This window comes from Cnephaeus nilssonii, assembly GCF_951640355.1.
Source record: "Cnephaeus nilssonii genome assembly, chromosome: 16".
Lineage (NCBI taxonomy): Eukaryota > Metazoa > Chordata > Mammalia > Chiroptera > Vespertilionidae > Cnephaeus > Cnephaeus nilssonii.
The window spans coordinates 45,281,440-45,293,050 of NC_137087.1; the positions used below are offsets into that span (position 1 = coordinate 45,281,440).

General features: G+C 41.4%; 1 protein-coding gene and 1 pseudogene across 2 annotated transcripts; one reads left to right on the forward strand and one right to left on the reverse strand.

Moving 5' to 3' along the window:
• Nucleotides 1–1,565: 1,565 nt before the first annotated feature.
• LOC307112995 (large ribosomal subunit protein P1-like) lies at nucleotides 1,566–2,246 on the forward strand (the record flags this gene model as incomplete). Its single annotated transcript, XM_079794202.1, has 1 exon — nucleotides 1,566–2,246. Exon 1 carries the CDS (start codon nucleotides 1,899–1,901, stop codon nucleotides 2,244–2,246), a length of 348 nt encoding a protein of 115 aa, XP_079650328.1. The 5' UTR covers nucleotides 1,566–1,898.
• Nucleotides 2,247–2,659: 413 nt separating this feature from the next.
• Nucleotides 2,660–6,646, reverse strand: LOC307112550 (nascent polypeptide-associated complex subunit alpha-like; annotated as a pseudogene). Its single transcript has 2 exons — nucleotides 6,047–6,646; nucleotides 2,660–2,709 (listed from the first exon to the last, which is right to left on the reverse strand). The product of its transcript is annotated as a nascent polypeptide-associated complex subunit alpha-like (transcript).
• Between the last annotated feature and the right edge of the window lie 4,965 nt (nucleotides 6,647–11,611).

Below are 11,611 nucleotides of genomic sequence, written 5' to 3' on the forward strand. Positions count from 1 at the left end.
TCATGATTAATTGACAGTAACATGGGCACTGGCTTGTGTGCAGCAGGGTGACAGCAGCCAGCAGAGCAATAACCAACAGACCAGCAATAGTCCTCAAAATGAAAGCTGATGGCTTGCAGAGCTGTTGGCAGCTGTTTTGATTATATGAATAATAAATATCTCCACCCTAACCTCTAAGGACCCCTAAGGAAATAACTGTAGAGGGAGATCCTGGAATTAGATCAGAGCTTGGAGATTTGGGGGTGGCTATCAATGTGACCCATCAGAGGATGGTGGGGGAAGCCTATGAATATATCAGTATCTGATGAGGGAAATTTGCCAGTTCCCTAATCAAAGGAACTCTTAAGTTATGTATTCAAGAGGTTAAACACCCTGAATACAATACTAGGACTCCCTTTTTCCCGCCAAATAAATATTTGAATCTCCTTTTAGATGTATACTTTGACCTTGTTTACTGTGATTCCACCTATTTTTAAAATGTACATTTGGAGCATTTTTCAAGTGTATAATTTTATCTTAATTACGTTTAGTATCTCCTGCCCTTTTCAAAATATACAGTGCCATCACTTTTAAATCTTTTGAAATTTGCTTCTGAGGACAATGATTCCTGGAAAGATTGGGGAGGCAGCAGGTCTTGAGTTGACATAATATACATACAATGGAATGTGATGCAATGTTAAAATGAATACAATAAGGAAAAGGAGGTAGCAGGTACAAAAGCTGCTAACATTGACTATTTAAAAAAAATTTCTTTTATTGATTTCAGAGAGGAAGGGAAAGGGAGAGAGATAGAAACATCAATGAACCTGGCTGGTGTTGACCAGTGGTTGAGCATTGCATTGACCTATGACCCAGGAGGTCATGGTTCAATTCCTGGTCAGGGCACATGCCTGGGTTGTGGGCTCAATCCCCAGTGGGGGGCATGCAGGAGGCAGCCATTTGATGTGTCTCTTTCATCGATATTTCTCTTTCTCTTCCTCTCCTTTCCTCTCTGTCTAAAAATTGATAAAAAACCTATTTTTTAAAAAAATCAATGATGAGAGAGAATTATTAATCAGCTGCTGCCTGCATGCCCCCCATTGGAGATTGAGTGTGGGTTTCAGGCATGTGCCCTGGCTGGGAATCGAACCCTGACCTCCTGGTTCATAGGTTGATGCTTTAACCACTGAGCCAAACCGGCCGGGCAACATTGACTATTGAAGTGGGATAAATTCAGGTAAGCTCTTGTAATGATGCATATCTTTGAAGTAATCACTAGACAAATAATAAAAGAAAGCAGAGCCCTAGCCCGGTTGGCTCAGTGGATAGAGCGTTGGCCCACAGACGGAAGGGCCTGGGGTTCAATTCCGGTCAATGCCCTGTAGGGGGCGTGCAGGAAGCAGCCAATCAATGATTCTCTCCCATTGTTGATGTTTCTCTCTCCCTCTCCCTTCCTCTCTGAAATCAATAAAAATATTTTTAAAAATATAAAAAAATAAAAGAAAGTACAACTAAAATGCCAAACAGGAGGGGAAAAGTGGAGTGAAAATTACTTTATTAATCCAAAAGGAAATGAGAAAGGAGAAACAAATAACAGGTAGAAAAAATAGAAAATAGTAAGATGGTAGTTTTAAGCCCATCTATAAAATCAGTAGTTACATTAAATGTAAATGGTCTAAGCACTTCAATAAAAAAGACTATCAGACTGTATATAAAAAAACAAAAAAGCAAAGCCACTTACATGGTGCTTATAAGAGACACAAGCTGTTTAACATTCAAAATCCATTTGAGCCCCTCTCTCCAGCTGCAGCTAATGTGCTTGGTCCTTCAGAGGAAGCTAAGGCCACGTTGGGGTGAGATCCTCACTTCTTCCAGCAACTAGCACCACTCCCGGCAGTGCCCGCCCAGCACTTGCCCACATGATGGCTTTCATCTCGGAGCTCACCTGCATCTACTTGGCCTTTATCCTGCCTGACGAAGAGGTGACAGTGACAGAGGATAAGATCAATGCCCTCATTAAAGCAGCTGGTGTAAGTGTTGAACCTTTATGGCCAGGCTTGTTTGCAAAAGCTTTGGCCAATGTCAACATTGGGAGCCTCCTCTGCAATGTAGGGGCTGGTGAACCTGTCCCAGCAGCTGGCAGTGCCCCAGCAGGAAGTCCTGCCCTCTCCACCTCTGTTGCCCCAGCTGAGGAGAGGAAAGTAGAAGGAAAGAAAGAAGAATCTGAGGAGTCTGATGATGACATAGGCTTTGGTCTTTTTGACTAAAACTCTTTTGTAACACATTCAATAAAAAGCTGAACTCGGGGGGGAAAAAGCCATTTCTTTTTTAAAAAAAATATATTTTGTTGATTTTTTACAGAGAGGAAGGGAGAGGGAAAGAGTTAGAAACATCGATCAGCTGCCTCTTGCACATCTCCAACTGGGGATGTGCCCGTGCCCTTGACCGGAATCGAACCTGGGACCTTTCAGTCTGCAGGCCGATGCTGTATCCACTGAGCCAAACCAGTTAGGGCAAAAAATCCATTTGATACAATCACCAAGTAACAAAGGAGAAAAAACATGATTTTTGAAATTATTTTTAAAATTAATTTTTATTCATTTATTTATCAATTTTAGAGAAATGGAGAGAAAGAGAAAGAAAGTGAGAAGGAGAAACATTGCTTTGTTGTTCTACTCATTTATGCCTTCATTGGTTGCTGCTTGGACGTGCCCTGATAGGGGATTGAACCTGCAACCTTAACATATGGGGATGAAAATCTAACCAATTGAACTACCCCGCCAGGGCAAAACATGATTTTTAAGCAGTTGACATACAATATTTTATTAGTTTCAGGTGTACAGCAAAGTGATTAGACATTTAGATACCTTATGAAGTGATCACCCTGATAAGTCTAGTACCCCCCTGACAGCATACATAGTTTGTTCCTTTTTTCTTCTTTCCTGTTTTCCTTCGTATTAAATGTTTTTCATGGTTCATTTTGGCCTCCATTATTGGCATATTAATTATACCTTTATTTCTTTAGTTGTTGTTCTAGAGTTTATAAAATACATCTTTAAGTATAAGTCTACCTCCACATAATACATCACTTCATGTGTTATTTCCTTTTTTATTATAGCCATCCTACAGCAAGTGGAGTGGTATCCCATTGTGGTTTTTGATTTGTATTTCCAAAATTCATTCTTTTTATTTATTATATTTTTGTTGATTTCAGAGAGGAAGGGAGAGGGAGAGAGAGAAACATCAATGATGAGAGAAAATCATTGATAGGCTGCCTCCTGCACGCCCCCTACTGGAGATCGAACCTGCAACCCCAGCATGTGCCCTGACTGGGAATCGAACCGTGACCTCCCGGTTCATAGGTCAACACTCAACCGCTGAGCCACGCAGGCTGGGCACAAAATTCTTTCTCTGTGCATCTTCCTCCTCTCCAACACACTGCCATGCAGTCTATCCACCTTGGCCTTCCTGATTGCAGAGAGACTTCTAGGCTACGTTTGCTTTCCCCTTCCTTGCACTGCAGTCCGGAAACTGCCTCCATGCAGTAAGATAGCACGACCACAGGGCTGACAGTGTTTGTTTCTCTCTTCTCAGGGATCACAGTCCTGTGTTGCCTATTGTCTAGTGTCTGAAAACCATTGTCTTAAAAAAAAACAAAAAAAACACCCCAAAACATTGTCTTAAATATTTAGTTGTTTTCTTTTTTTTTTTTTAAAAAATATTTATTGATTTTTTACAGAAAGGAAGGGAGAGGGATAGAGAGTTAGAAACATCCATCAGCTGCCTCCTGCACACCCCCTACTGGGGATGTGCCCACAACCAAGGTATATGCCCTTGACCAGAATCGAACCTGGGACCCTTGAGTCCGCAGGCCGACGCTCTATCCACTGAGCCAAACCTGTTAGGGCTAGTTGTTTGTTTTCTAGTTGTTTAAGGAAGAAGGTAAATCTAGTTCCTATTATTCTATGTTGTCCAGAGATAGAAGTTCCGACTCCCTTTTTGTCATTACAGTTCTGAGTTCTGTGCTGCGTAAGCTTCCTCTAAGTTCTTCACTGGTGAACTGTATTTCAGACTTTTAATCTGGAAGGTAAAATCTCCTACTTGGATCTGAGTGAGTCTATAGACAATGCAGCTCACCAGGTGGTTTAAGTGCTGTGACAGGCTACTTGGAGATAGAGATGTGTCAACCACAGTTGTCCTGGAACTCTGGCTCTCCAGTGGCAAGGAAGCAGCTGCTCACTGTATTGCTACAATGTCCTCTAGAATATTGTACTCCCACCACCAGGGAATGAAAAGACGTACATCTAGCTTGAGTAATATAGGTTTGTGGTGCTTCTGCCAAGGTAAATTACTTGCAAAATGTATACATGTGTGATTAGGTGAGATTAATTTTCATACAGGAATATTAGTTTTATTTTTTTTCTTTCATAATTGAGATTTTATTGTTTTGAGGATCAGTACACAGACATTTCAATTTGTACACAATTCTTTTCTTTTTTTTAATATATTTTATTGATTTTTCACAGAGAGAAAGGGAGAGGGATAGAGAACCAGAAACATCGATGAGAGAGATACATTGACCAGCTGCCTCCTGCACACCCCCCACCGGGGATGTGCCCGCAACCAATGCACATGCCCTTGACCGGAATCGAACCTGGGACCCTTCAGTCCGCAGACCGACGCTCTATCCACTGAGCCAAACCGGTTTCGGCAATTTGTACACAATTCTTAACATACGTACCAAAAATGGAAAGTCATGTAATTGTGATTCTTTTCTAAACAGTTATTCCAGTGACTTTCCAGCTTAAAATTTAGAGGCTAACTTTCCTTAAGAGTATCAAGTACCAATATCTTCAAATGTTGATACGCTGTTACATCAAAGTCCCACTAATTCACAATTTAATATCATATATACTACATAATCAAATTTTCCATCTTTCACAGCACATTGACAAAGTTACTAGGAAAACTGGACTACCACACCAAAGATGTTACAGATGCACAAAATTCTGACAGGGAGAGCCAGGATCAAGGAGTGGTTTTCTTTAGGAAACAATTCTACCAAAAACATGTGAATAGAAGTAATTTAAAATGTTCAAGACATAGCAAATGCATGACTGACTCCAAACTGCCATTTAGTATGCTTTGTATTATAGGATATAAAAACTACCCCCATCTATGGAATGTTAAGCTGATACCCAAGACAATCAAAGTCTCCCATATTTAATATTCCACTATTTTCTGGTTGTACCAAAAAATAAACAACCAGCAAATGATTTCACCTCTTAAAAAAAAGCATTTACACTTTGAAAAATGGGATGAGGTGGAATTTCCTCCTTCCTAAAAATGTTTCTAGAGCTACTAAAAAACTTGCATTTATAAAATAGTTGATAAAAATAAGGAATATTAGTTTTAAATCTGTTAAAAGTGTGTGATTGATAAATTTTATATAAGACCCAGTCCTAGTACTCAAGGAACTTATCATTTAATAGGAGAAAAAAAAAGTATATGACTTTTATTAGTTAAATCAAAAGAAAAACAAAGGGGTCCAATTTCTGCACACTCTCATCAACATTTGTCATTTTTCTTTTCATCCCACAAGAAAGCCATAACTTTATTAATGACAGAAACAGTACAAATTGAAACCAAGCTTCAGTAACTCTTTTGAAACACCAAAAAAAAAGGGTCCTCTTTTTTAGATGGTTACATTGTTTATTTCATAATAGCATTTACAATGTCACTACTGTTGTTCTTCAGGACTTGGACTGCCTTTGCTTCTTTTTTTTCCCACCAAATGTATTTTTATTGATTTCAGAGAGGAAGGGAGAGGGAGAGAGAGATAGAAATATCAATGATGAGAGAGATTCATTGATCAGCTGCTTCCTGCACATCCCCCACTGGGGATCGAGCCCGCAACCTGGGCCTGTGCTCTTGACTGGAATCAAACCTGGGACCCTTTAGTCCACAGGCCAGTGCTTTATCCACTGAGCCAATCCGGCTAGGGCTACCTTTGCTCTTGATACATTTGCTTGTGACATGAGCAATTTTTTGTTCTTAAATTTCATACCTGTTTCATCAACCTTGTCCTCTTTACTCTCCTCTTGCACAGCTATAGTCTGTGTTTTCTTGAATATTTGTGACAGCTTCACCTTAAACTTTGAATTTCTTAACAGCTGCTAGCTGTTCTTGGTGAGATAAATCCTTGATCTTGGCTTCCTCAAAAATTATGTAGGTATCTGAAGCTGGGATGCTATAGACATCTTGTTTTATGGTGACAAAGAGGATATTAGATTTCTGGGTAGTGACCCTAGTAATAACCCCTATAACCTATCGACCTAGTTTGGACATAGCCTTCCATGCCTTCGTTACATTCTGGCTCTGTTTTTCTTTACTGACTGGTTCTTCATCGATTTCAGTGACTGCTGCCAGCTGGGCTTGTTGCCTGTGTCGAATCTTGTTCTTCCAGCTCTGGTACTGATTCATCACGGTCAGAGTCTGTTCCAGACCTTGTCCCAGCCTGGAGCTGTGGCAACTCCTGCTCTGTAGTAGGGATGGAGGGCATTTTTTGGCTTCACCAGGCATTTTGTGGGTGGTGAGGAGTGAGTAGTAACACGGAACCAAGAAGGCCGCAGAAAGCTTATCTTTTTACTAGAAGCCCGGTGCACGAAATTCGTACACGGCGGGGGGTTGTCCCTCAGCCCAGCCTGTACCCTCTCCAATCTGGGACTCCTGGAGGGATGTCCGACTGCCCATTTAGGCCCGATCCTGTTGGGATCGGGCCTAAACGGGCAGTCGGACATCCCTCTCACAATCCAGGACTGCTGGCTCCAACTGCTTGCCTGCCTGCCTTCCTGATTGCCCCTAACTGCTTCTGCCTGCCAGCCTGATCACCCCCTAACCACTCCGCTGCCAGCCTGGTTGATGCTTAACTGCTCCCCTGCCAGCCTGTTTGCCCCCAACTTCCCTCCTCTGCCAGCCTGGTCACCCCTAACTGCTCTCTCCTGCAGGGTTGATCACCTCCAACTGCCCTCCCTTGCAAGCAGGGTGCCTCCCAACTGCCCTCCCTTGCAAGCCTGGTCCCTCACAACTGCCCTCCCTTGCAGGCTGGGTGCCTCCCAACTGCCCTCCCCTGCTGGCCATCTTGTGGTGGCTATCTTGTGTCCACATGGGGGCAGGATCTTTGACCACATGGGGGCAGCTATATTGTGTGTTGCAGTGATGATCAATCTGTATATTACTCTTTTATTAGATAGGATAGAGGCCTGGTGCACGGGTGGGGGCCAGCTGGTTTGCCCTGAAGGGTGTCACAGATAAGGGTGGGGGTTCCCTTGGGGCGTGGGGCGGCCTGAGCGAGGGGCCTGTGGTGGTTTGCAGGCTGGCCACGCCCCCTGGCAACCCAAGCAGAGGCCCTGGTATCTGGAATTTATTTTCCTTCTACAATTGAAACTTTGTAGCCTGGAGCAGAGCCAAACCTGGGGCTCCAGCAGCCATTTCTGTGGCAGTTAATTCACCTTCTACAATTGAAACTTTGTAGCCTTAAGTGGGTAAGCCCGGCCAGGGTGTGCGGAAAGCTTTGCTTCCCCTGTTGCTGCCGGCAACCCTGGCCTGCTCTCTCAAGCTCCATTCTGCCGCCATTTGTTTGAATTTGTTTACCTTCTATAATTGAAACTTTGTAGCTTGAGTGGAGGCTTAGGCCTGCAACGGCTATGGAAAGCTTGGCTTCCTCTGTTACCTGGGAAACCTTGCTCTCTCTGGCTGTAGCCATCTTGGATTGGGGTTAATTTGCATATTCGCCCTGATTGGCTGGTGGGTGTGGCTTGGCTGGTGGGCGTGGCCTATGTAGCGGAGTGATGGTTAATTTGCATATTACCATTTTATTAGAGAGGATTATAGCCTTCCTAGAGCAAGTGAAGTGATTATCTCACTGTGGTTTTGATTTGTATTTCCTTGATGGCTAACGATGTTGAACATTTCTTTATGTGCTTATCAGACAATTGTACATCTAATTTGGAGAACCTTAGCCCATTTTTACTGGGTTGTCTTTTTACTGTTGATGTGTGAGAATTCTTTATATATTCTTAATACAAATCCATTATCAAATATGTGATTTGCAAAAAAGGGATTCCCTTTAAAAATTTTTTTAAAATTGATTTCAGAGAGGAAGGGAGAGGGGGAGAGAGATAGAAACATCAGTGATGAGAGAGAATCATTGATTGGCTGCCTCCTGAATGTCCCCCACTGGGAATCAAACCTCAACCCAGGCATGTGCCCTTGACCAGAATCGAATCTGGGACCATTCAGTCCACAGGCTGACACTCTATCCACTGAGCCAAGCTGGCTAGGGCTGGATTATCTTTTTACTTTCTTGATGGTGTCCTTCAAAGCACAAAAGTTTTTAATTTGAAGTCTAATTTATCTGTTTTTTTGTTGGTTGCTTATGCTTTTGGTGTCATATCTAAGAAGCTTTACCTAACCCACCATCACAGAGATTTACTCCTATATTTTCTTCTAAGAGCTTTATGCTTTTAGCTCTTTATGCACTTAGGCCCATGGTCCATATTGAGTTAACTTTATGTTTGTATAAGTGTAAGTAAGTTGTCCAGTTTCATTCTTTTGTGTGTGAATATCCAAATGTCCCAGCACTAGTTGTTTAAAAGACTATTCTTTTTCCATTGAGTTATCTTTGGACTCTTGTCTGAAATCAATTGCCCATAAATGTGTGTTTTTTTGTCTGACTCTCAATTCTATTTCATTGATCTATCTCTATCCTTATGCCAGTACCACACTGTCTTGATTACTGTAACTTTATAATATAAAACATATAATAAGTTTTGAAATTGGGAATCATTAAAGAGTTTTAAAGAGAAAAATAGCATCATCAATTTATATTTTTAAAAGGTTACATTGGGGCTCCTCAAAAAGTTAAACATAGAATTGCTATATAACCCAGATATTTTAGTCTTACATATATATCCCAAGTGATTAAAAATAGGGAACTCAAACAAATACTTGTATGCTAATGCTCATTGCAGCATTATTCTAGCCAAAAGGTAGAAACAACCAAAGTGTCCATCAATAGATGAATGGATAAACGATGTATTATATGGATACAATGCAATATTAGTCAACATACAAAGAAATGAAGTTCTGATACATGCTACAACATGGATGAACCTTGTAAAACATTATGCTATGTCTTTTAAAATATATATATTTTATTGATTTTTTACAGAGAGGAAGGGAGAGGGATAGAGAGTTAGAAACATTGATTAGCCGCCTCCTGCACACTCCCCACCCAAGGCACACGCCCTTGACCAGAATCGAACCTGGGACCCTTGAGTTCGCAGTCTGACGCTCTATCCACTGAGCCAAACCGGTTAGGGCCATTATGCTATGTCAAAGAAGCCAGACACAAATAAATATTGCATGATTTCACTTATATGCAATTTCTAGGATAGGCAAATTCATAGAGATGAAAAGTATATTAGAGATTATCAGGGCTTGGGATGGGAGAAATGAAAAATTATTGCTTCATGGGTACAGAGTTTCTGTTTGGGGTTATGAAAAAAGGTTTGAAAATAGATAGTGGTAATGGTTGCAGAACATTGTAAATGTAATTAATGCCACTGAATTGTACACTTAAAATGGTGAAAATTGCTCAGCCAGTTTGGCTTAGTGGATAGAACGTCAGCCTGTGGACTGAAGAGTCCTGTGTTGAATTACAGTCAAGGGCACATGCCTGAGTTGCAGGCTCGATCCCCAGTAAGGGGCGCCTGCAGGAGGCAGCTGATCAATGACTCTCATCATTGATGTTTCTGTCTCTCTCTCCCTCTCCCTTCCTCTCTGAAATCAATAAAAATATATTTTAAAAAATGGTGAAAATGGCAAATGTTATGTCATATCTATTTCATCATAATTTTTTTAAAAAGACTGCTTGGCGAAGAGATCAGACTGTAGGTTAAGATGACTGCCATAATCCTGTTTAGCCAGGATTTACTCTATCCTTCTCTGTGTTCCAGGAAGCTGACCTGTGTTAATTGAACCCTCTGGCTTCTTCTGGTTGAACTTGACCAATGTGGAGCACTGGCCAATGTAGTCAAGAGATCAGAGGGTCTGAGGAGACTGAGATTAGTCTCCCAATCTGTAAGGTGGCTGTGGCACCCATATCTCTTGATGAAAGGTCACAGCCCTCTCCACAAAGCCCTCTTTATCTCTGTATTCTAATAATGATTCCCATTCCTGTTAGGGCCATAGTGGTCACCACTGGTGCACTTGTATTTCCCTACACCAATTTATTACTTAAGTGCTTCCTGTATTAAAAATTCCTAGGATTACCCAATTTAAGTGTGCTATCAGTTTCCCGCCTTAGATGGGGATGAATGTAGTAGAGAGCGCAATAGATATATTGGGAGGTAGAGCCTAGATTTTTTTTAAAAATAAATCTTTGTTTTTCAGATTATTACAGTTGTTCCACTTTTCCCCCCCATAGCTCCCCTCCACCCGGTTCCCACCCCACCCCATGCCCTTACCCCCCTCCCGCTGTCCTCGTCCATAGGTGTAAGATTTTTGTCCAGTCTCTTCCCGCACCCCTTACACCTCCTTCCCCGTGAGAATTGTCAGTCCACTCCCTTTCTATGCCCCTGATTTTATTATATTCACCAGTTTATTCTGTCCATCAGATTTTTTATTCACTTGATTTTTAGATTCACTTGTTTATAGATATGTATTTGTTGTCACTTTGTTGTTCATAATTTTTATCTTTACCTTTTTATTCTTCTTTCTCTTCTTAAAGGATACCCTTCAGCATTTCATATAATACTGGTTTGGTGGTGATGAACTCCTTTAGCTTTTTCTTATCTGTGAAGCTCTTTATCTGACCTTCCATTCTGAATGATAGCTTTGCTGGGTAGTGTAATCTTGGTTGTAGGTTCTTGCTATTCATCACTTTGAATATTTCTTGCCACTCTCTTCTGGCCTGCATAGTTTCTGTTGAGAAATCAGCTGACAGTCGTATGGGTACTCCCTTGTAGGTAACTAACTGTTTTTCTCTTGCTGCTTTTAAGATTCTCTCTTTGTCTTTTGCCCTGGGCATTTTAATTATGATGTGTCTTGGTGTGGTCCTCTTTAGATTCCTCTTGTTTGGGGTTCTCTGTGCTTCCTGTACTTGTAAGTCTATTTCTTTCACCAGGTGGGGGAAGTTTTCTGTCATTATTTCTTAAAATAGGTTTTCAATATCTTCCTCTCTCTCTCTTCTTCTGGCACCCCCATAATTCAGATGTTGGTATGCTTGAAGTTGTCCCAGAGGCTTCCTTTTTTAAAAAAATATATTTTATTGATATTTTACAGAGAGGAAGGGAGAGGGAGAGAGAGTTAGAAACATTGATGAGAAACATCAATCAGTTGCATCTGTACACCCCCTACTGGGGATGTGCCCGCAACCAAGGTACATGCCCTTGACTGGAATCAAACCTGGGACCCCTGAATCCGCAGGCAGATGCTCTATCCACTGAGCCAAACAGGTCAGGGCCCAGAAGCTTCTTACACTATCTTCATATTTTTGGATTCTTTTTTCTTTTCTGGTTGGGTGTTTTTTGCTTTTTCGTATTTCAAATCTTTGACTTTATTCTTGGGA